Source organism: Neomonachus schauinslandi, chromosome 15, assembly GCF_002201575.2.
Source record: "Neomonachus schauinslandi chromosome 15, ASM220157v2, whole genome shotgun sequence".
Classification (NCBI taxonomy): Eukaryota; Metazoa; Chordata; class Mammalia; order Carnivora; family Phocidae; genus Neomonachus; species Neomonachus schauinslandi.
In genome coordinates this window covers 48,323,216-48,347,275 of record NC_058417.1, presented here as the reverse complement: position 1 = coordinate 48,347,275, position 24,060 = coordinate 48,323,216, and the positions used below count along the sequence as shown (strand labels likewise).

At 49.7% G+C, this 24,060-nt stretch overlaps 1 protein-coding gene across 1 annotated transcript in view; it reads right to left on the bottom strand.

Annotated features, from left to right (window-relative positions):
* The window catches only part of ARSG (arylsulfatase G), a 63,950-nt gene extending 41,513 nt beyond the window's left edge, over positions 1-22,437 (bottom strand). Inside the window, exons 1-2 of the mRNA XM_021678524.1 lie at positions 22,102-22,437; positions 2,371-2,558 (exon numbers count right to left, since the gene is read on the bottom strand). Coding sequence (XP_021534199.1) covers positions 2,371-2,558; positions 22,102-22,319 — 406 coding nt within the window. The 5' untranslated portion in view covers positions 22,320-22,437. The remainder of the gene's footprint in view (positions 1-2,370; positions 2,559-22,101) is intronic.
* Positions 22,438-24,060: the final 1,623 nt, after the last annotated feature.

The window sequence follows — 24,060 nt, the reverse complement described above, 5'->3', positions numbered from 1 at the left end:
TTCATCATCTTCCTCCCTGGCCACGCTCAGCAGCCCACGGAGGCTGGATGCAAGACCACCTCCCGCTTCCCGGGGCTGTTCCGGTGCAGAGACGCTCGCCTGGACGTGCACGGCTGCTTCTCGCTCTGCACATATGTTTGGTGGGGGAGAATGACTGGTCGATGTGTGGCGGAAGCTCTGACCATGTTTGAACTCTCGGACCTGCTACTTCCGCTCTGAGGAGTAAAGACCCCAGGGAAACCACCCACGAGGCAAGGGGCAGAGAAAAGAATGTGGTCCAAAGATCTAAACAGTGCCAGCACTGAACAGCACGTAAGGGAAAGAAATAAACGGGCAACTGTGGGAGGATGGCTAAGTAAATTATTTACATGGCCCTGACAAAATACTACCAAACTATCTTTTAGAGACAAACGCATGTAGGAAAAGGTAATAATCAGGGAATCCAGGGAAAGGGCAGATGAGCATCTATTATTCCCCTTTTGCAACTGCTCTGTAGCTTTGCGAAAAAATGTAATATAAAGCAGAGGGAAATGGATTAGGCACTATGTGGAATGCTTGGATTAAGCATTACATGGAAATCCAAAATTATATTAAAGTGTTTAAGTTATTTCTAAAATTATTAAAAGTACTGCAAATATGTAAAACTGTATTACATAGAAATATAAAATAATAGGAAAGGGGTTCAAAGGAGGACCAGGTGGTATGTACGATGGTGAAAAAACCCATGGCGGTAGACCAATGTTAGAAGCGAAGTGTGGGTGGGGCAAAGGGGCTTGATATTCCTTGGTGGGGTTTTTATTTTTCCCGTAAACATGCTTATAGGAAGTTCGTGATGTCAACACATGGATGTGGTTGAACATCCTCTAACATGCAATGAACAGTGAGGGGAAAGGGGGGCAGCTGAACAGTTAATATATAATCAGTGGCTCACTTGGAGTTCAAAGGCATGAAGAGGGAAGGGCAAGTGAGATCCAGCTCAGCTCAGGAAGAACCCAGCCCCCTGTTGCCTCATGAAGCTTTAGAGTCAGAGAGCCCTAGGGGCCAAACCCTTCCCAGCTGTGAGCATGACTCGGATGCAAGTGATGGGGCCACTAAGCGTACGCAGCCCACCGTGGGGGCTTCACAGTGAATATACCTTGGGGTACGGGCAGAAAGGGAATGAAAAGACAGGATCCTAATCTGGACCTCCTCCCACTGGGGCTTGCCCTCCTGGGACAATGAATGCCACGCTCCAGATTGACCGGCTGTAAAAGCATGTGGGGCTCCTTGACCCAGAGGAGGAGGCGGGGCCAACACCGGAAACTGGAGCCTCCAGGCACCAATAACACCCTCCCTCGCCACTTCACGGACCGTGGTGGAGGGAGGCAGGAGTCCCACTGGACCCAGCTCTTGGGAAGTCAGAATAACAAGCACCGGCAGCCCGAGGCCCCTGTTGGCACTGCGCATTGCCTTGGCCTCTGCGGGGAGGACCAGCAGTGAAGCAAAGCGTCGGAGCGAGGCTGGGCAGTCACACCGGTCTGGATGCACCCGCTCCGGGGTGGGCAGCACTGAACCTGTCCCCTCACCTGGCGGGAACTCGGTTTCCTCACACACATAATGGGGGAAATCATCCCCTCAGAAGGCACCTCCGGACCCCGATGCAATAAACACTTAGCCCAGGGCCAGGCAGGTAGGAAATACTGAGTAAGAGGTGCCTACAGAAATAAAAGGAAAAGAAGCTGCGTGCCTACCCTGCGCCCCTGCCCACACTTACTCGGCCAACAGAACCCTGGTTTTGTTCGGGATCAGAGACCAGGGCCCCAGTCCGAGTCCTGAGCCCAGTCTCCCAGCCTTCCTTGCGGCGGGGCGTGGCCACGCAAATCCACCAATAAGAGGTAAGTGCATTTCCGCGCCGAGGGGTGGGCGTGTCCGAGAGAAGATTTGTTTTCCCGGTCGATGCGAACGAATGAGGCCCGCACCCCCTCTCCTCTGTTTTTCCTCCCTTGAAGCCGAATTATGGTGAATGGGACTGAAGCCGCTCTCTTGCAACCAAGAAGCAACGAGCATGAGGACAAAAGCTAAGGTACTACGGACAGCGGAGCAGAAAAATAGAAATGGTTTCCGGGAGCCGCCGAGCCAATGAAAGCAATCACTCACCTCTCAGCTTATTACAACGGGAGGAAAATAGCTCCATATATGGTTTAGTTCCCTGTTAGGTCTTTTCAGTGACTTAGAGCTCAAAGCTTTGCGACCTTATACAGCAAGAAATAAACAAAAAGCAGACGGGAGCAGAAGAGGTGACAGGATGCTGGGCCTACGCAAACACAAGGCAGGCACCGCCGGAAGTGCTGTGGGAGATGGGGGTCCCTGGCTGCGGGGCTCCAGTGTTACCTATCATCCCAGTGACGTAGCCAGCTTGCTGCAGCACCTCCGCCAAGGTGGTCTCGTTGAGCGGCAGACCCCCCACAGAGGTGACCGCAAAGTTGTGCGTGACTCCGTTGCGAAGGCCAAGCCGGCCCGTGAGCAGGGAGGCCCGAGAGGGTGAGCAGGTGGAGGAAGCTGCGTGGAAATCCACAAACCTGCACAGAAAGAAAAGGGATTGGGCTCCTTCCATCCACAGACAACCAAACCAAGAGAAGTTCAATTCCTACCCAGTTCCCAGGATGCCAGTGCTGGAAAAAGCTCAAAGACCACCCCTTGAAGGGACAGGTTAGGAAAATGAAGCTCAGAGAGGTAATGCAACTAATTCAGGGTCACACAGCTCATTCAGATTGGTTTGATCTGGTATATTTAGTGGATCCTCTTCATCCAAAGATTCCATATTTCGAATTCATCGACTCACTGAAACCCAACTGTATCTCCAAAATCAATACTCGTGGCTTTGAAGCGGTCACTCATGGACATTCCAAGATGTTCTAAAACTTTGTGTTTCCCCATATGCACAACCCTAGCTGAGGTTGACAAAGGTGACCTTCTTGTTTTGGCTCTCATACAGCAAGCAAATGTCTTCCTTTCCGCAGTCTACTGAATGCTATAGTTTTTACATTTTTGTGCTTTCTGTTGGTGATTTTGATGTTTAAAATGGCCCGCACACATAGGGCTGAGGGCTGGCTACTTCAGCCTAGTAGAGATGTGATGTGCCTTATGGAGAAAATACAAGTGCTAGATAAGCTTCATTCAGGAATGAGTTACAGGGCTGTTGGCCATGAGCTCAATGTTAATAAATCAAAAACTATATTAAATAAGATGTTTTTAAACAGAAACACACATAAAACAAGGTTCTGTGCTGATCTGTTGACAAAAACATAACCAGAGGCTTGCAGGAACTGAACTCTGTCGATCCCCTAGGAACAAGGTTCAGTATTCTGTAATTCAGTGTTCTCCATGACTTTACAGAGTAACTACTGCCAGTAACAAGAACCGGCTATAACTATTACACATGACGGGATGCTCAATCTTTTTCTGGACACTGTGGAGAACTATAAAAGAAGTCTAGCCATTTTCCTACCATCAGGAATGTGATTAAACTTCATGTCACTAATATAAATGGGGCAACTGACCTTGTGTGTCTCCTGATAGGATGATACGAAGTTGATCTCATCGAGGATTCTTGTCAAGAACATTTAACCTGAATCTAATCAGACCTCTGGACCTAATTTCCAGGTTATAGGAAATGTAGCTAATAGAAGAACAAATTAAATGACACCACAAGGAAATAATCTAACAAACCATTCTACACATCCTGCGACAACTGGTGTAGTTCTTCAAAAAGTCAATATCCGAGGGAAAAATGGGATAGAGGGGGGATATTCTATACTAAAGGACACTAAAGAGACAAACCAAATGTAATACATGATCCTTGACTGAATCCCAGTTCAAACATGCTAACAGCACAATTGGGGGCTAATTAGGGAAATTTAATATGGACTGGATATAAGATGACATTGGGTGATCATTGTCCATTTTCTTGATTATGGCCATGTAAAAGAATGTTTTTGTTCTTTTCTTTTTCTTCCAGTTGTATTGGCATATACATTGTATTCATTGAAGGTATACAACATAATGATTTGATACATGTATATATTGGGAAATGATCACCACAATAAGTTTGATGAATTACTATCACTTCCCATAACTATGATTTTTCTTTCTTGTGATGAGGATTTTAAGATCTCCTCTCTTAGCAACTTCCAAACATACAATACAGTATGGTTAACTAGTCACCATGCTGTGTATCACATGCATAGAGCCCACTTATCTCATGACGAGGAGTTTGTACCTTTTGACCCCCTTCACTCATTTCCCCACCACACCCCCCCCCCACCCCCGGCAACTGCCAATCCATTCTCTGCATCTGTGAGTTTGGTTTTTTTAGATTCCACATTTACATGAGATCATATAATATTTGCCTTTCTCTGTCTGATTCCCTTTACCTAGCATACGGTCCACACCCATGTTGTCACAAATGGCAGGATTTCCTTCTTTTTTACAGATGAATCATCTTCTGTTGTCTATGTATACCACATTTTTATTACATTAGGAATATATTTTTATTACATTAAGGAGTTATTACATTAAGAATGGTTTTATTCTCAAGAGATACATGCTATGGTGTTTATAATAAAAGAGCATGTCTGCACTCTTCAAATGACTCAGGAAAAACACCACCTTATTTACAGATAGTACAAATACAAACAAAAATGGCAAAATGTTAACAATGGTGGAGTATACTGATGTTTGACTCTTCTTTTCACTTTCTTTTATGTTTGAGATTTTTTAATATTAAAGGTTAATAATTAATGTTTAATAGTATAAGTTTCAAAAGGATGACAACCCGGAGTCTAGAATGAGCAGGGCAGTGGCAGGGTGGGTGGCCAGCCTGAGCGGGAGGGTAGGGAAGGTAGGGAGGGGCAGCTTAACATACAGCTTGGCGTGTCGGAACCATGTGTGTCCAGGGTGCCTGGAGCCGGGTCCCCCTGCTGAGCCGCCACCCTGGGCAGAGCGAAGCCCAAGGTCCGATGGGGTAAGGGACTGGCCTACAGACACCAGGTCAGCAGAGCCAAGCAGGGCTCGGTGCCTCTCCCCTCCTCTCCCCACCTCTTCCCCTCCTCTCCAAATCTGACCTATCCTCACCCAGCAGCCGAAGGTGGGCCTTAAAGTGCCCCCTCTGACCACTGCTTAATGAATGAAATGATTGCCTGCTCCACTCCCCCATGGCCCATCTTTTGGGCCTCTCCTTCCCTCCCCACCGCGGGCACCAGCACACAGTCTTCGTCCGGGTCTGCAAAATGCCCGCTCCTTCCCAAGGTCAGCTTCCCCCTGGCACACTCGCCCAGATCTTCGCATGGCCTTTCCTCCCCCTTCGGTTTTCCTGCAAGGGGGCCTCTGCTGTCCTCTAATCAGGCACCCTGGGGCGTACTTGGCAGCACTGACCCCAACCCCAATTATCTGGTATGTTTTTGTGTCCTTTCATTCTGGGCCATCCTCCCTCCATGCAAGCTCCCTGTGAGGAGGAGGAAGGCTTGGCCTACGTTGCTCATTGCTTGTTGCTCGCTGCTCGTTGCTTATCTCCAGCTCCTAAAACAGGACTCTATAAATACAGGGGGAAGGGAGGGGAGAGGATGGGGAGAGGATGGGGAGAGGAGGAGAGGTCTGTCCTTCCCAGCAACTTCATTGAAAATGTAACCAAACCTCAAAATAAGTATTATTGGGAAGTGTGATGAGGGGGCAGGGGGCTCACTGAGCACATTCACCAAAAGTTATAAAGATTACGTGCAGGCACGGAGGTTGCAAGCATAAGCGTCACAATGTGAAGCATCACGATGTGAAGAGATAGGACATCAGGGGACCCATGGGAAAGCACGGGGATGAGGTCACAGAGAGCAGTGCCTGTTTAAACACTCCCTTCCCACACACCGTAGAGCCTGGCTCACCACCTGCCCCCTACATTAGGGCCTCAGGTCTCCGCCATAACCCCACACCTGGACGGTGGTGGCCCCCAAACCGACTGAAAGCAGCTCTAGACCGAGACTGGCCACTTGCCCAGGCGAGCCTGCCCAGGGCCGTGCTTGCTCGGGGAACTTAGGGCAGCCTGGGGACATTTCCTTGTTTTCTGTGCTCTCACAGAGGCCAGCCTGGGGCAAGAAAAGGGGGAAATGCATACAAATCCCTGCTTTTCTGAGCACATATTTCTTGCAGAAGACGTGTTTAAAAGGGACTCCACCTGCAGCCTCTCTCCTGCTGGCTGCCAGGTCCAACTGGACTAAAGAAAGCCCCAGGAGTCTGTAATGTTTCCACACCCCTCCGAGACGCCCTGGGGAGCTCCCCTCAGTCTGCTCACAGTGGACAGGGAGGGCCCTGAACACCCTGCCCTTCACACTGACCTTGGCATTTGCAGGGGTGACGGCCCTGGAGGGCAGTCAGGACTGCAATGCGTGTCAGCAACACAGTGGTTTCCTCCTCTCTTGTTCCTTTCCCCTTCTCTCTCTTTTTTTAAAGATTTTATTTATTTGCTTGTCAGAGAGAGAGAGCACACAAGCAGGGGGAGTGGGAGAGGGAGAAGCAGACTCCCTGCTGAGCAGGGAGCCCGATTCGGGGCTCGATCCCAGGACCCCGGGATCATGATCTGAGCCGAAGACAGATGTTTAACCAACTGAGCCACCCAGGTGCCCCTTTCTCTCTCAAGCCTAGGGATTATAACGAAAAACTTTTAACATCTTACAAACTAATGACCATGTGACCCAGCAATTCCACCACCAGGACTGGGATCCCCCACAAGAAGTGGAATCAGGTACTCAGACACGTACTGCCACGTTCATAGTCATGGCTGCACTCTGCCCCGTGGCTGAAAGGTGGAGGGGGCCCAGTTGGCTATCCGCGGGCGGGTGGACAGACAAAATGTGGCCCATCCACGCGTTGGGATACTATTCATCCATGCTCTGGAATGTTATTCATCCATGAAAGGGAACCAAGCAATGACAGTTGCTACAACGTGGATGAACCCTGAAAACATGACATGAGTGGAAGAAGCCCATCACAAAAGGCCATCTATTGTACAGTTCCCTTTATATGAAATGCCCCAAGTCAGTAAATCCACAGGGATGGAAAACAGAGGCTGGAGGGAGGAGGGGCACAGAGAGAATATGCTTCGTGGGTAGGGGGTTTCCTTTTAGGATGATGAAAATATTTTGAAACTGGATAAGGATAGTAGTTGTAAATATCACTGAGTTGTTCACTTTAAAATGGTTAATTGGGGGGCACCTGGGTGGCTCAGTCGGTTGAGCGTTCGCCTTCGGCTCAGGTCATGATCTCAGGGTCCTGCATCAAAGGATCAGGCTCCCTGCTCAGCAGGGTGTCTGCTTCTCTCTCTTCCCCTCCCCCCGCTCATGCTCTCTCTCTCTCTCTCTCTCTCTCTCTCTCTCTCCCCTATCTCTGTCTCTCAAATAAATAAATAAAATCTTCAAAAAAAATAAAATGGTTAATTTTATGTCATGAGAATTTCACTTCAATTAAAAAAACAATCCAAATCTTACAGACTAAGAGGAAAATGCCAGATTCTGGCTGAAGAGACCCACGAAGCTAGGTGTCAGGTCTGCAGTTCTTCAGATGGGAAAATACTCATTTATAACTCGGGTGGTGATCTGTCATTTCATTCAATTTAGTCCCAAACTAATGATAAAGCAGCAAGCAGGGGCAGATCTGTGACAGATGCTGAGGAAGGACAGAAACAGCCCCCGTCCTCAGTGACCTTACAGTCTAGTTTCTGAACAAAAGCCTTATGGTCATTTCTACTTTCCTAGGAACGGTTACACCCACTTACTTAGCACTGACTTTGGGCACGGCCCTTTACGAGGGTTAACGCGTTTAACACAGCAGCCCCAGGATGCACTGTTGTAAGCACCGCCGGTATAGATGGGGAGACTGAGGCAGCGGGACCCACGGCCGGCCACGGTCCAATGCCTTGTTCCCCAGGCATTCTGCTCCGTGCCGGCCCCCAGCCTTACACAGCACAGCTAGGTTTCCACGGGCAGCCTTTAAATTCAGGCCCATCCAATTCCAAATCCCCTGTGCATGCCACGTAACCACACTGCCTCCATTAGGAAGTCCAGAGTGCGTCTGGAAAGCCGAAGCGAAGGCGCTGGGAGTGCCCACTCCATGGGCCTGACTTGGGAGGACACCCACCGCGAGAGACATAGGGAGGTTTTTAAGCAGAGAGAAAACGTGCCCAGTCCCTCAGACTCAGGGGAAGGGAGGCAGAACAGGTGGCCCAAGAAGAAATTTCGAGTCTTCATCCAAAGACTGGTGTGGGCCACACACACACACACGCACACACACGCACACACACGCACACACACGCACACACATCTCCAAAAGCAGCTGGCTGTGAAATGAGAGAATTGCTAACTGGGCATCAGAAAAGCTCCTTGAAATAACATGACAAAACACTGATATGATCAATCCAGGTTTGGCCCCGGAGCCTCCAATCCTGAAAACCTTCAAGAGAAAAACCAGACACCTGAACATCTGGGCTCTGTGGAGTCCTGCCTGAAAACAAGAGGCCACACTCCCCAGCTTTGGCATCTCTTGAGCAAGCCATGCTTCTGGGAATTCATGTTTCCCGAAAGACGAGTTCTGCACTGGGCTTCCTCGGCTCTAGACATCCTCAGCCCACACCAGCGGGTTCCCCACAGCCTCCCCTCCACAGAACTTACCCCGAAGATGGCTACACAGGTACTGAGGGAGGCCCCTCTGCAGGCCCCAGGGAGCCCAGGGACTCTGGCTTCCCACCTGCCCCCAACATTCCTTCCTGACCCTCAGTCCCGTGGGGCTGATGACGCATTGCAGCTTTCCCTCCCCCAATCCCTATGTGCCCATTTCCCAGGCACGGGCTTCTCCAAAGCATCCCTACCTGCCAGACATCCTGGGGCCCCAAGGGTCCTGGATGGTGTAGGCAGCCAGCAACTCCGACTCTTCAAATTCCAAGCCAAGGTCCACCTTGCAGATCACACTGTTGCTCCCAAGACAAACACTCATCTCCGCCAGGCCTTTTCTGTTCTCTTCCTCCCGAGATTGAAGCTCATGACCCTCCCAGCTCCCAGTCCTAAATATCTGTCCCTTGTAATAATTCTTATCACTCGCAGCTCCTGCTTATCAAGCACTTACTACAACCCAGGCACTTTACATCCATAGCAGGTGTGAGCATCTGTTAACCCTGGATTCATCCGTTCTGTAAGCTCTGTGTGGGCCGGCCCAGGCTTGTTGGTGTCCTCTATTTACTATAACAGAACCAGCTGCACAATTTGCAGAGCCCTGTGCAAAAGAAAACAAGGGAGCCCTTGCTCAGAATTTACTAAGCACTTCAAGATGGCAATGACGGAGCTTTAAACCAAGAGCAGGGCCCTCCTAAAGCACGGGGCCATGTGTGCCAGCACAGGGCACACGCCCATAGAGCCGGCCCTGCCCAGCCACATCAGTTCAGTCTAGGACCCCAGTCGTCCCTCGGCCCACCGGACTTCCCAGAGCAAGAAGGTAAAGGCCCACCGGTCTTGGGCCCCAGACATCGCTCCCATGTGGTACGTGTTGTTTCCTCTGCCAGTCTCTGCAAGTTTAGCTGGTTCTGCACACCCGCTCCTCCCCTTCCAGTCTTCCCTATCTCAGGAAATAGTACCGCCTCTCACTCAGTTACTCAGTCCAAAGGAGTCATCTTGATTCCTCTCTTTCCCTCCCCCTCCACAGCCAAACTATTAGCACACTCCTGAGAAGACTCCACTTTCAAATATATGCAGAATCTCTCCATTTCTCTCCATCCACCTGCTAACATCCCAGTCCAAGCTACTACCATCTTGCACCCAGACTACTACCATAGTCCATATTATAGTCTCCCCAGGGCCACCATGTTGTATAACCCCATGGGATGCCATTCACGCTGTTGTCCGGAGTTGAGCAGTGCACCATCTGCCCATCTGTATGTGACCACCCTGCTCCCCACTTCCATTCCTGCTCCCAATTCCCCCCCCACACCCCCATTTGCATGGGGCAGCCAAAGTAATCTCAAAAACTGCTTTTCAGCTAACATTCATTTCTGGCTGGAAGCCCTCTCACGGGTTCTCACCACAATCTAAGTAATTCCCAAGTCATTATGGTGGCCACCAGGCCCTCCATCATTGCTGCCCAGCCCGGGCACTGGAGCCCACAGAAAGGGCCAAATGGGCCACAGGCTTTCCAAGATCGGGTTCCTCTCAGCCCCAGGGACAGCCAGATGGGGCCCCGGGCAACTGGAGGCCCCAGGGCAGTCTTACCCCAGCTGGGTGTCTTCTCTGCCGAATTCCAGGGAAAAGCAGTCCTCTGAGAGCACAACACAGAGATAGCCCTTGGGATAGGGCACCCAGCTGGTCACCTCCAACCCCTGGGAGCCTCAGTGGAGATCAGCCAGCCACAGCAGAGTTTGCTGGGGGAGCTACAGGGAGGAACCCACAGCCCTTTCCAGCGGGCAGCTCACACTTTAGTAGAAGTGTTAGGACATGTGGATTAGAAGAGAAAGCCCCATAAGAGAAATACAAAGCAAGCGCTGTGGGAGGCAGAGTGTTAGGAAGGGTAAACATGTGGACAAACGAGGGTGTGTTAAATCCCAGCCTCCACTCCCTCCAGTGTGAGACTAGACAGGTAACTTCATGTTGGCCTCAGTATCTTCCTCTGCAAAATGGGCATAACACACCTGCTTCACCAGCTTATTTGAGGAATTCAGTGGGATGATGTGCACAAAGCACCTAGCGGAGCTCCAGGTAGAGAGCAGGCTTTTAAAAACTCACGGTAGTCGGGGCACCTGGGTGGCTCAGTTGGTTAAGCGACTGCCTTCGGCTCAGGTCATGATCCTGGAGTCCCGGGATCGAGTCCCGCATCGGGCTCCCTGCTCGGCAGGGGGTCTGCTTCTCCCTCTGACCCTCTTCCCTCTCAGGCTCTCTGTCTCTCATTCTCTCTCTCTCAAATAAATAAATAAAATCTTTAAAAAAAAAAAAACTCACGGTAGTCAAGGTAATTGGTGTCATGACTCGCTAAATGGGGGAAGACAGAACATTCCAGGTATGCAGGAGAGCATTGTGCTGGGCACCAACTGTTGGGACTCGGGGGAGGCATGGCCCCTGGCTCCTGCTCACACTCTCCAGGCATCACAGACCCTGCCACACACGTCACAAGTCACCCTGGCCTCAGTGCGCACAGCACCAAGCTCAGCGTCCTCCCTCCAAGACCCCCGTGTCTGCCTCCCTCCCAGTAAACCTGGCTGGGGGCTGAGACATCATCTTCAAGTCCTTCTTTGCCACTTCCCACCTCCTTCAGCTCCTCCTACTCCCAACAATGCCACCCGGGACGTATATAGCCGTTGTCCCTCACTCAGATCACTTCAGTGACCCTCCAAGATGCCAGGTTCACTCGCCTCAGCCCATGCTAGCATGCAGACCAGTAGTGGGTCATGCCAACCACTGACCCCAAGTCTTCAGTGACTTCCTTCTGCATGGCCACCATAACCCACCAGGCTCTGGCTCAACCTAACTCTTCAACCTTCTGAGTCCCTACTACCTGATGTGGGCTGAACTGTGTCCCCCCAAAAGATAGGTTGAAGTTCTAACCCCTGTCCCTCAGAATGTGACCTTATTGGGAAATAGGGTCACTGGGGATGTGACCGGTTAAGGTGAGGTCATGCTGGGTTAGGGCGAGTCCTTCACCTCCTAGGACCAGTATCCCGATAAGAAGAGGAGAGAGACAGCGAGGAGAATGCCACGAGAAGACACAGAGACGCACAGAGGGAAGGTGGTCACACGATGACGAAGGCAAGGGATGGACACTGCCATGAGTTAAGGAATGCCTGGGGCTACCAGAAACTGGAAGAGGCAAGGAAGGAAAATATCCTTGAGGAAAAACAGCTCTGCCAACATCTTCATTTCTCGCTTCTGCGGCTGTTACAGGATAGGAGCCCAGAATGTCACAGTGAACAACATCAAACCCTGCCCTCAAGTTGCCCAAAGTTCAGTAAGGGAGGTGGACAATCCCAGCGTGTGAAAGAGCTCCAAGAACAGTAAGCACAGGGTGTTCTGGAAGCATGCAAGGTGTGCATACATGCGTGTTGAGGAAGCAAGCACTTCTCAAAAGAAGCCACACGTAAGCTGAGACCTAAAGTATAAATAGGCATTAACTTTATGTTTGTCTTATCATAATAAAAATAGCTGCCATTTATCAAGGGACTACCACCCCGATCGTACTGCATGTATGATTTCAAATGCCTAGGATTCCCATTTTACAGATAAGGGAGGTGAGGCAGAGAGAATTTAAGCAGCTTTCCCAAGACCATGCAGCTGGTATGGGTGCAGATGCACCTTACTCTGTCCAGTCATTGTGCCGTAGGCAAGACCGTAGACCCCTATATTTGGGGAATGACAGAATTAGAACTTGAACCCAGGCCCACCCAACCAAAATCCCATGCTCTTTCTACTCCCTTTACACCTGAGAGAAGGCTGGCTGGAACTGGGCCAATCCAGAGGTTGGTAAGGTAAATCCAGAGGAAACTACCTAAGGTAGGTGACTAGTCTTGGGCTAGGGAGGTCCCGAGACTCACCTCTGGTGGTGCCAGCCCCAAGAGCCTGACTCACACCCACACAAACCATGTGAGCTTAAGAGAGACACCGGAATGCCTGTCTCCCAGCTAGCTCCAGGGATGAGGGCAGGAACCACAGTGTCAGAGGGATCAACAAGTTTTCTTCCTGGGCATGAATTACAGGGGAAATCAGAATCCAAAGTTTGCCTTGGTGAGCATGGAGTTAATTAATGCTAAGAGAATTCTAATGGATCACACAAAAATCCTTCAGTTTGCTAAACTTAGGGAAATTCTGTCCTCTGTGGACCGAGCATTGTCAGTGGGTCTGGGTTGCACAAAGGGCTGTTGACCACAGTTTTCTTCCCTGGCACTCGGGACTGAAAGCCCTAACCTCTATATGATGGTATTTGCAGGTGGGGGCTTTGGGAGGTAATTGGTTTTAGATGAGTTCACAAGGGTAGAGTCCCTATGATAGGATTAGTGTTTTTATAAGAGGAAGAGACCAAAGATCTCTCTCTCTCCCCCCTCCATGTGACACACAGGGAGAAGGGGGCCATCTGCAGCCAGGAAGAGGGTCCTCAGCAGAACCCGACCACCCTAGCAAACTGATCTTGGACTTCCTAGCCTCCAGAATGGTGAAAAATAATTCCTATTGTTTAAGCCACCCCTTCTATTGTATAGTAGCCCCAGTGGACCAGTACACATGGACAGAGCCCGAAACGCATTGCCTAGATGTTGTCCCTGCTTGCCTGTCTTTCACGACCATCCTGGGGATAGGCTCTCCTTGAACACACACCACCTCCCTCGTGGGAACAGCTTTCGTGCATTCCTCCCCAGACTGTGGGTTCTGTGAGGACAGGGTCGGAGTTGCAACAGCAGCTTGGTGACATGGGGCCATTCCAGCAAAATCTGGTGGGCGAGCAAACAAAACTTGAAGAGCTCATTTGGTTGGAAAACATACATTCATCTGTTTGCCCAAAATCGCTCAAGCTGATGCTCTTGAGGGTTCAATTCTTTCCCCACCTGTGTGAAAGTTCACATAGCTTAACGCTCAGAAACAATCTTCTCTCCCTTATTTCCAAGTCTCTGGGGAGCCCTGGCCGTACCCTCACCACACCACCCCCCCAAAAAAACCCTCACAACACCCCATGCGGCCCAGTGAACTGACCTGCCCGTCACCTTTCCTCTCTCCCAGCCTCTGTCTCTGTTCAGCTGAGACTAATTAATAAGTGATAAAATGGTCTTGCCATTTGGAAAGCTCCTTTTGTTTTCTCCCAAATCTATCTGGGCAGGCTCAGGCCAGTTCACCAACAGGGGTCCTAATTAAAGTCTGCAAATACATTGTAAAGGCAAGCTAGAAGTAGAGAGCCAGACATTACAGCAGCCTGTTAAGAGGAAAATCAACGCAAATTAAGCCACAGCCAGACAGAAACTAAAGCAACTTGCCATCACATAAATTATGTGTATTAGAATCAGAAAACATTGGTGCTGGAAACGCTGCCCCGAAAGGCCCTGGAGAGACATAACATTGTGAAGTTGAGCATGTCCAGCCTTCATTTATGAGGAATTTAAAATAGATGATAGGCTTTTCTGTGGTCACTCTCTCAATTGCTGTGTGCCTGGAATAAGGGCTATCTTCACTCCATTCATAATATAAAGTCTTGGAGGTGGAAATAGGTTTCAAAAATTATCTGCTGTGGCCTTTGTGTGTAGAGGGATGGGAGCGGAAGGTGAGGACTGGAGAAACACATTAGTGGGACTCACCAACGCAACTTGGCCTCCATGTTGCCTTCTGTTAAATGGGAAGACCGCCAAGTCGGCACTCAGAAAGTTGTCAGGTGGGGTCACTGAGGTAACCGACACGCAGGCCCTTTGCAAGCTACACACAAATGTGGCAGTGAAGAGTAAACCTGGCGTGTTTTACTCATCATCCGTCCATCCATCCTTCCATCCTTCCATCCATCCACTCATACTCTTGTTCTATTCAAAAAAAAGATTCCTGGCAGCTGAGCTGGCTATGATCCTTGGCAATTTCCCCCTTTCCAACATTCTCGTTGTGGATATGAGTATATTCACGCTCAAGGAAGCACACACACAAGGCACATGACAAGACGTGGGCCCCCCACACACAAACACACACCGGCATCTCGGCGCCTCTTAGATTGGACAGCTCCCCACTGCCACAACCCTGAGCCATGCCATCCTGGAGGTTACTGCAATCTGCCCACTGCCCTCCCAGCCGCCAGTGTGGGCCACTGCTTATAAGCCCGAGTGATCCATCTCAAATGCAGGTCGACGCCTTCAGTCCTCAGAGCCCCCACTGCCTCCAGGACCAAGTCCAAACACTTGAGCGTGCACACAGACCCTTCACCAGGGGCCTCGTCCATTGGTCCAGCCTCACATTCCCTGTCCCAGCCACACTCAACCCCTGGAATGGCTGCCCTGGGAGAGCGAGGGCTTCTTGTTGTTTGGATCAGGGATGTATTCCCAGCACCTAGGACAGTACCAGTGGGAGCCTCCAGGAATATGTGTCCAGTGAAAGGGCACTTTTCATTTCTGGGTCTTTGCTCCTGTTTTTCCCTCTGCCTACAACACGCTTTCCTCCCCCTTCATCTGGCTAATTCCTACTCATCGTTAAGGTCTCAACAGTGAGGTCCTTTATCCAGTACCTCTTGGCTTCCCTCTGGAGAAATGGCCTCTCTCTTCCTGCAGCCCCACAGGACTGTCTTTAACATGCTTCTGCTCTGGGTGGGTTCTATCATCCTAAAGGCAAGAAGCCCAGCATGGACCTTTCTCATTCTTGACTGTGACCAATGGGTAAATAACATGCTCATTCTATCCCAGAGGATTCAAATTCAGTTCCATCCAATCCAGGTTATTAAAGCCCTGGGGCAGGGGGCAAGAGGTACGGGGGATTTCCTGTTCATACAACACATTTCCATTCTGCACACTAAAAGCTGCTTTTCTTGGGGTGTCTGGGTGGTGCAGTCAGTTGGGTGACTGATCTCAGTTTCAGCTTAGCTCATGACCTCAGGGTTGTGATCTTGGGGTCATGGGATCAAGCCCCACATCAGGCTCCGCACTCAGCTCAGAGTCTGCTTGAGATTCTCTCTCTCTCTCTTCTTCTGTCCCTCTCCCTGTACTCTTTCAAATGAATAAATTGATCTTTAAAATAAATACATAAAAATAAAAGCTGCTTTTCTTGGCTTCTTCACCACCTGGCTGGAAGCCTCTTAGGGCACAGCTGGCTGGGGTCTTCCAGCATTTGTCCTATGACGGGCTCTTAACAGAGATTCCTTGCCAAATGACTATAGTCGGGAGACTTGAAAGGAGAATGAATGATAGCCGCTGGACAGGAATTTTGAACTTGCAGTTGTGAAGTAGGCTGGTACCAAGGCCTCACCGGTTAATATTTCAGTTCCTTTTCTTGAAGATTGGCTGTTACCTGGACGATTGTGTTCCTGTAAGTCCCCATCTATTAAACAGAACCACGAGGCTAAACCCTGCAAAACCTTTTGTGTAGGCTTCACCTTGGCCCGGCTGGTAGGTGGGCATTGCATGATTTTTTTTTTTTTTTGGCATTGCATGATTTTATGTCCATTGGACCTACTACCCGAGGGCAAAGATGTAAAATCACCTGTCCCGTGACGCTGAGCAAATTTCTCGAAGTTAGCGGTGAAGATCACAGGACAAGAGGCTTTTTCCCGCAACCCTGAGTCTGAATCACTGTAGGGGGAGGGACGGAGATAAAGCTGGAAGGGGATTATGTGGTGGGGACGGAATCTTTCTCTTATGAATATAAGTCTCACTTGGAATGTTCTTTCTACCCTAGCTCTCAGGAAGACCTCATTACAATCCCCTGTCATTGTGAGTGCCAGCCTGGCTCCCAGCTTCCTTGGGATCGCTGCAAAATCCTTCGGAAGGCAGCAGGACAGCCGACAAAACTCTGAGAGCTAACAGGATGGATGCGTGTTTGCAGAAAGCCAATGCTGAGAACAGAAATCACACAAGGTGTTTGACTGAATTGACAGATCAATTCATTCCTTCCCCCAGGCCCTCTTTCTAGAAACAGACTCAAGCCCCTGGAAGCCTCTGACCTTCCAGTGGTGAATACTGATCTTTGGTTCCTGGCTAAGTCACAGCCTGTACTCAGCAGTGGCATCGACTTGACTCAGATTAGACTGGGGGCCCAGAAGGGCTGAAGTCGGATGGAAGGAAATCAAGGTGCAAAGGTAACCTACTTCCAAGTCGATCCGCACAAGTGAATGTGCTTACGGTGTTCGGTCAACCTCACTTCTGAGCCAGCCCAGGAGACCCTCTAAGTGATCGGCCAGGATCTGGGCTTGGCTGGCTGGGCTCACTTCCCCCAAGAGACCTACAGGTCATGACCACTCAGGTGCTCAAAACCCAGTTTGGACACCCTAAGCCGCTGCTAGAATCCAGTCACCAGCCGGGAGTCACCGCTCACTCCCAGAGTTGCCAAGAAGCAGTTGTTGGTTCATCACAAGGTGAAAGCAACGCTGGCCGTCTCTGGTGTGTGGCTGACAAGCCAGTGTGGTATCATCAGGGTTATTCCCTGGGTTCTTGTAATGATTTAAATGATGCAACTATTTTCAGAGTTAACTCTCTTCCAGAAGAGCTGGAAGAGATGCCAATGAAATACTATTTTTCCCCTCTCTTTTTTAAAGTTTGAGTGATTCCCTCCTCTAGTCCACATGGTGATGCAAGTTGCCTTGGGTTCCCTTTTTCCAGCTGCTTGCAATGTTTTGAGTTTTAGCTCATTACTAAGTCCCTGGCCTTTTTACCTGAATGCCCAACATTTTGATTTTCCTTGGGTTATCTGATCGTTTTTAAACTTTCAATTGTTCAACAGCACTGCTCAGCTCAGATTTGCACCGGACAGTGACAAACGCCCAGCTCACCAGGTCAAGGGCAAAAAGCGCGTGGTCTGCTGAACCTACTGACAGGTGCAAGGGGCCCAGCTGCCTCGAAGTGCACAGGTGGGCTGTCGCTAAACGCTCAGGAGCCCAGAACAGCAATGCCTTCCGTTGAAGAGACTTTTGCTGCTTTCTGGCGACTTCCGTTTTTTTCACAAATAAATTGTTTATCATTATTTTTAATGGAGTCGATTTGCAAACTAGATAATCTGCCCCCACATGCTGGAAAGTGACTAGAGTAGTAAAAACACTTCACTCCTCTCTGGGCTTCAGTTTCTCTCTATGTGATAACATGATGAGGATGCTCTTTGACCTGAGCTACCATTAAGTGACATAGCTCTACCATAACCCTCAAGACTGTGGGGTTTCAGGCCATAATCCCTCCTTTACCGCTATGTAAATGCAAGTTAGGAAATCTTTGTAAAGGAACCAAAATTAGGGCACTACCAGCTCAGCCTTTCTTCCCCCAAGGAATCCTTTTGTTCTGCAACAATGATGACATCACGGTTATGTTGTGAATGGTGCCCGTTCCGTTGACAAATTTGGCAAATCGCATCTACCATAACCAAGTGGGGAAGAAAGAAAAACCCCACCCTACTGCTGTGTGCTGGCAGGGAAATGTTATGGAGACATTTAAGTATTGCCTTGGGGACTTGGTCTAGGAAGGAACAGACTCAAGTAGATCCTAAGAGGACAGCCAAGTTGGGGCAAGTGGCTTGACCTTGACTTCCTCACTTGTGAAAGAAGAGAAACATGGGGTGGTGGCCAGAATTAACCGGGGTGATGCCCAGAGCCTGGCACCTCCCATGTGCTCAGCTTGGGTTAGCTATTACCACAACTGTCATGTTTGATTCAAATACAGATGTTGGCTCAGTGTGGACCCTCCACATGGAGATTAACAGGGATTTGTCTCTGGAACCCACTCCTCCTTCCACAATGTGTCATTTAGACCTTTCGTTATGCAGAGTAGCCGATTCACTCCTCACAATTCAAATGGATATTATTTCTGGGGCGCCTGGGTGGCTCAGTTGGTTAAGCGACTGCCTTTCGGCTCAGGTCATGATCCCAGGGTCCTAGGATCAAGCCCCGCATCGGGCTCCCTGCTCGGCGGAAAGCCTGCTTCTCCCTCTCCCACTCCCCCTGCTTGTGTTCCCTCTCTCACTGTGTCTCTCTCTGTCAAATAAATTTTAAAAAAATAAAATAAAATAAAAAATGGATATTATTTCTAATACCAATACCAAAAATACCCATAGCTCACATATATCCACGTCCATTGAGAGCCAGGCTCTGTGCTAACTGCCTGCATGGATTACTTAATTTAATCCCTACGATATCCTACGAGGCGGGTGCTACATAAGACCCCATTTACAGACAAGGAAAGCAAAGCTCCAAGGGATATGTAATTTGTCCAGAGTCATACAGATGGAAAGTAGTAGAGCCGGGATTTGAACCCGAGCCACCTGACTCCAGAGCACGACTTCTTAAGCAGGATATTTAGTCTTCAAAGCAACAATCGTTCATCAAGCCCCTGCTACACTACAGATTATGTGAGGAGCGGGGGTAAAGATATATGCGGTATAGCTCATTGTTCTGGGTTGACTAGCATCCCCCCCCCCAAATTTCACGTCAACCCAGAACCTGGGAATATGACCTTATTTGGAAACAGGGCCTTTGCAGATGTAATCAAGTAGAGATGAGGTCCTACTGGATTAGGATGGGCCCGAAAGCCAGTGATGGCAGCCTTATAAGAAGAAGGGGATTTAGACATGTGCATGCAGGGCAAATCCCACAGAAGAGTGGAGGCAGAGAATGGAGTGATGCCTCCACAAGCCCAGGAGGCCAAGGACTGCCTGCAGCCACCAGAAGCCAGGAGAGGGGCATGGAACCGATTCTTCTTCGGAGCTTCCAGAAACAACCAACCCTGCCAACACCTCGATTCAGGATTTCTAGCCTCCTGACCCGTGAGAGGATACAGAGGAGCTGCTTTAAGCCACACAGTTTATAGTAATTTGTCATGGGAGTCCGAGGAAACAATACCCTAATAAAAAAGAGACAATAAAAAAGACACTTTCTCAAGTCACCTGGGGACCCTGTTTGGCAACAGGAGTTCTTGTCTGAAAGTCATGGTTCCCCACCGGCCGTGAGTAGGCAGGGGCCAAGCCAGTGATGAATCAATCCGTGGCCTCACAGGAAGCCTGCTTTCCTGTCAACAAAGCACAGAGAGAAAAACCACCGCGGACACAGACATCGGGCCAGAGGGCCGGCCGCCTGGCCCCTGTCACAAGGCTCAGATGGAGAGAATATTTTCACAAAGGGAGGAAAAAATAGGAGAGCCCACCAAACGGTGCTTGCGTCTGGATCCCGAGGTGCCATTTCTGCTCCGGATGAGCCGGGACCGGTGGGGACAGCTCAGAAGGGGAGGGTCCAGGCCTCCAAAATCTCGGTTTCGATAATGGGCCAGATACTTCCCCACAAACCCACTCGACACTAAAAGCAGAAGTTGTTAAGTATTTGGCAATCCAGTTCCCTTTGAGGATCTAGTCAATGCTGTGGATTAAATCTCTTCTCGGAAAGAGAAAAAAATTCCAACACACAAAATTTGGGGTGAGTGACATGTCAAGGGATCTTGACCTAAAGCCCATTCACCGAAAAACAATGATGTATAGATTTCCTCCTGGGCAATAGGCACTGTGCTCTGTGCTAGGAATACAAGAGGGGCAGAACAGATGAGGCATTTCCCTCCCCAAGGCCAGAGCTAGAAGAGAGGTGTGTGATTTTCCTTGGCTGCCACAACAAAGGAGCACAAACGGGAGGCTGGAAATGACAGAAATGTAATTCTCTCATAGGGCAGGAGGGCTGGAAGTCTGAAATCAAGATGTCAGGAGGATTGGTTCCTTCTGGAGGCTCAGAAAGAGAATCTGTCCCGTGCCTCTTTCCTGGCTTCTCGCGGTTGTCAGCGATCCCTGGCATTCCCAGCTCGCGGACACATCACAGCATTCCCTGCCTCTGCCTTTCCATCACCTCCCCTGGGTGTCTCTCTGTGTCCTCATCTCTTCTTAGAAGGACACTAGTCATTGGATTTATGACCCACCGCCAATGGAGGTCAGATCCATAACTAAGGGGCACCTGGGTGGCTCAGTCAGTTAAGCGTCTGCCTTCGGCTCAGGTCATGATCCCAGGGTCCTGGGATCAAGCCCCTGGTCCGGGTCCCTGTTCAGCGGCGAGTCTGTTTCTCCCTCTCCCCTTGCTTGTGCTCTGTCTCTCTTTTTCAAATAAATAAATAAGATCTTAAAAAAAAAGATCCATAACTAAATACATTTGCAAAGTCCCTGTTTCCAAATGAGGTCACATTCTGAGGTTCCAGGGGGGCATGAATTGAGGGGGAGCACTCTATTCCACCCAATACGGGTGGTCATACGGTTACACAGTCCCCACAAGGAGCCGGCAGAGAAGCCAGCAGCATCCGAGAAAGCTTTCCAGAGGATCTCGGGAGGCACGGGGGCCCCAGATGGTGAGTAGAAACTAACTAAGCAGAAGAAGTAGAAAGCGCACCAGGAAGACGGAGTCACCTAGCTGAGGCCCAGACACAGGGAGGCACCAGGTGAACAGAGGGACCGCGCAGAGAGCCAGGGTGGTGGAGGGGCTGGTCTTGTAAGCCGCTCTCCAGAGTTCGGATTGGATCCCTAGGGCCACAAAATGCCTTTGAAGGATTGAAAGCAGAGGAGTGTTCCTAGAAAGTTCACTTCAGCTGAGGTGGGGCGGATGGACTGGAGCGGGGGAGGCCAGATGCAGGGACCCCCGAGGGTCTGTATCTCCGGGAAAGCTCCGGGCTCCTGGATACAAGTGGCTGAGATATTGGGGCGAAGCCTCCCGTGGGGTCCTAACCCGCTAGCTGGAACGGTTCCCACCGAGCCGGACGGAGGAGTTGAACGCAGCACAAGTTGGGAGCTGAACTAGCCGGTCAGATCGCCGTCAGCCCAAGATGCGTACCCGGAAGTCTGAACGCTCTGATACGTGTTCTCTTTCTGAGCGGAAAGGGGCTTATGAACATCCAGACCAGTTCGAATGCACAAGTCCTTCCCTTTACGGTCCCCTGGAGTTACGTGTGCCCGTCCACGCACCAGTAAGTCCCGTCTGCTCACAGATAAGTCCTCTTACCTTTGTGTGTCTTGCTGACTCAGTTGCTCTTCAAAGGTCACCTTCTCCCCTGCACCCCCAGGCTGGGTTCCGCAGCCGCCCTTGCAGACTCCAAAAGTCCCGGATGCAGGCTCATGTACTCGGTTGTAATGCCTACTTTCCTCTTAACCTGTCCCCTCCCCCAGACGATAAGTACCAGAGGTAACTTGTTCACCTCCGTGTTCCCAGCTCCTAACACACACACACACACACGCACGCACACGCACACGCACCGCGAATGTTATCAGATGGACGAATGGATGGATTTCTTCAAGATGCTGTACTGGCTTCAAACCAAATAGGTCAATCAATTAACTAAGTGGACATGGACCCATCAATTGTTCTCTAAGTGCCTTACGCTGTCCCCTCCCGCGGAGAGTCAGGCGTATAAAGAGATGCTGGCTCGGCATCCTCAAGACTCACCTCATTCCTTCTGCAGCCATCTTATCAAGGTTGACAGTGTCCTTCGTTTCTGCCCAGTTCGCCCCCAGGTCCGCCCACCCCATGTCATCTGCCAAAATGATCACGAAATTCGGCTTCCGGCCTCTTGTTTCCCCACTGAAGGAAAAATCCACAAGGGGATACAGGCCTCCCAAGAAAGTCACCCCCACGAGCAGAACCTTTAGAAAAAGCCAGCCCATGGTGGGGAGAGGAGGGTAATCGCTGTCCGGAGTGACGGTGGGCCGCAGCTAAAGATTTTTCCGAGGGCTCCCTCCTGCTCTGTTTCAGGGCATGGAGTTTGCAAGAAGATACTGGTGGTGGCGGTCTTGTTGGGGGTGGTCCCTAGAAGGATGGTGGGGCTACAGAAATGAGGCCCCCACCTGGAATCCTCATTCGAGAGAGTCAGGAAACTTGCAACCCCGAAGGTGGTTTGCCCCTCCGCAGCTCCGAGGGAGGACCGGCTGTGTGCGACAATCAGCCCTCAGTGTCAACAGCTCTTTGGCCACTTAGCGAAGGAGCCCTCTGTGCTCAGGGATGTTAGTGCCATGCATCTGTTCAGGACTCCAGCTGGTGAGTGCAGGATAAATTCTCACATCTGCAGAACACCTGGACGTTCTAGAAGCCGCAGTCAGCCTCGAGTGAGTTTCTCAGTTCCAGATGGTTGAGGGCTTCATGTTTCTGTAAGGTTTCCTGAAAGAACAGAAATTGACAAGAAAACAGAGTTAAAACTGCCAGTGCAGCTGTGTTTTACTCAGTAGCTTAGGAAATAATCTCTTTCCCACGCCAACAGATGTTTTCCTTCTCACTCGAATATGTAGCTGGTTCATCAGTTTCTCCACCTGAGGAATCGTGATGATGACAATGTTTGCAATGGACCTATAATCATGGGGTTGGGAGCGCCATTAGGGATGAGGTCTCTCAACTTACTCCCTACAGGGATGAGGACACTGAGGCCCGGTGTCCCGGAAGGGGCAAGGGCCAGCCCCCAGCTCTGTGAGATCCCAGTTCTCCCCCATTCTCACCCCACCATGCTTCCCTGATTCACAAGAAATCCCCAAACTAAGCATGACCTTATCAAACCCATTGAAAATTCTAGAAGAAAGAGTGAGACCTTTGCGACCGGGACATGATTCTTTCTAACAGTCATGCCGTCAACTAATATTTCTATATAAAATTCCTGATGGAAAATGATTTGAGAAAAAAAGAAATGTAAAGAAAATTAATGCTCTAATCTAGGTGGAGAATATACGGGTACTTAAGGTAGAATGTTCGATTTTGCCGTTTGAAATGTTTCACAATAAAATGTCAGAAACGCCTTTCCAAAAATTGTTAATGGAAATTGTCCCTTTACATCTCGACGATGTAATTTTTATTAAAATCTAAAGACATGCTCAACCAGGGCTTCTCACACTTGGATGTACCTACAAATTAGCTACAGGTCTTATCAAATGCAGATTCATAGGAAAGGCTGGGGTATTTCTAACAAATTCCTAGGTGAAGACTATATCTCTAGCCCTTAAATCACACTTGGAGTACCAAGAGGCTTAGAAATAAAAACATCATGATTCTTGTCCAAGAAGAAAACGAACCTAAACTGGAGATGCTTAACCTACTGGAGATAATGCAACTTCAGTGGACAAGCATGAAAGCCATAAATTAGGTCGAATTTTGAAAAACAGGAGTCAAAGGTTACGTTTTCAACTGCAGGTTGCAAATGGGAACCATAGAATAAAACCACATCATCCCTACTTCATTTGAAAGCCCTAAATTTATAAGGGTAGTAAGGAGGCACAGACTTGAAATTCTGGACCAAGTGAAAAAACTGTTGGGACACCCAAACCATTGAGAGGATTAGGGGAGAACCAATTTGTAATATATAAAGATGCTACTGGGGCTGGGATTATGATAGACGTGATGTGCAGTTGTGTATCTCTTCCCTTA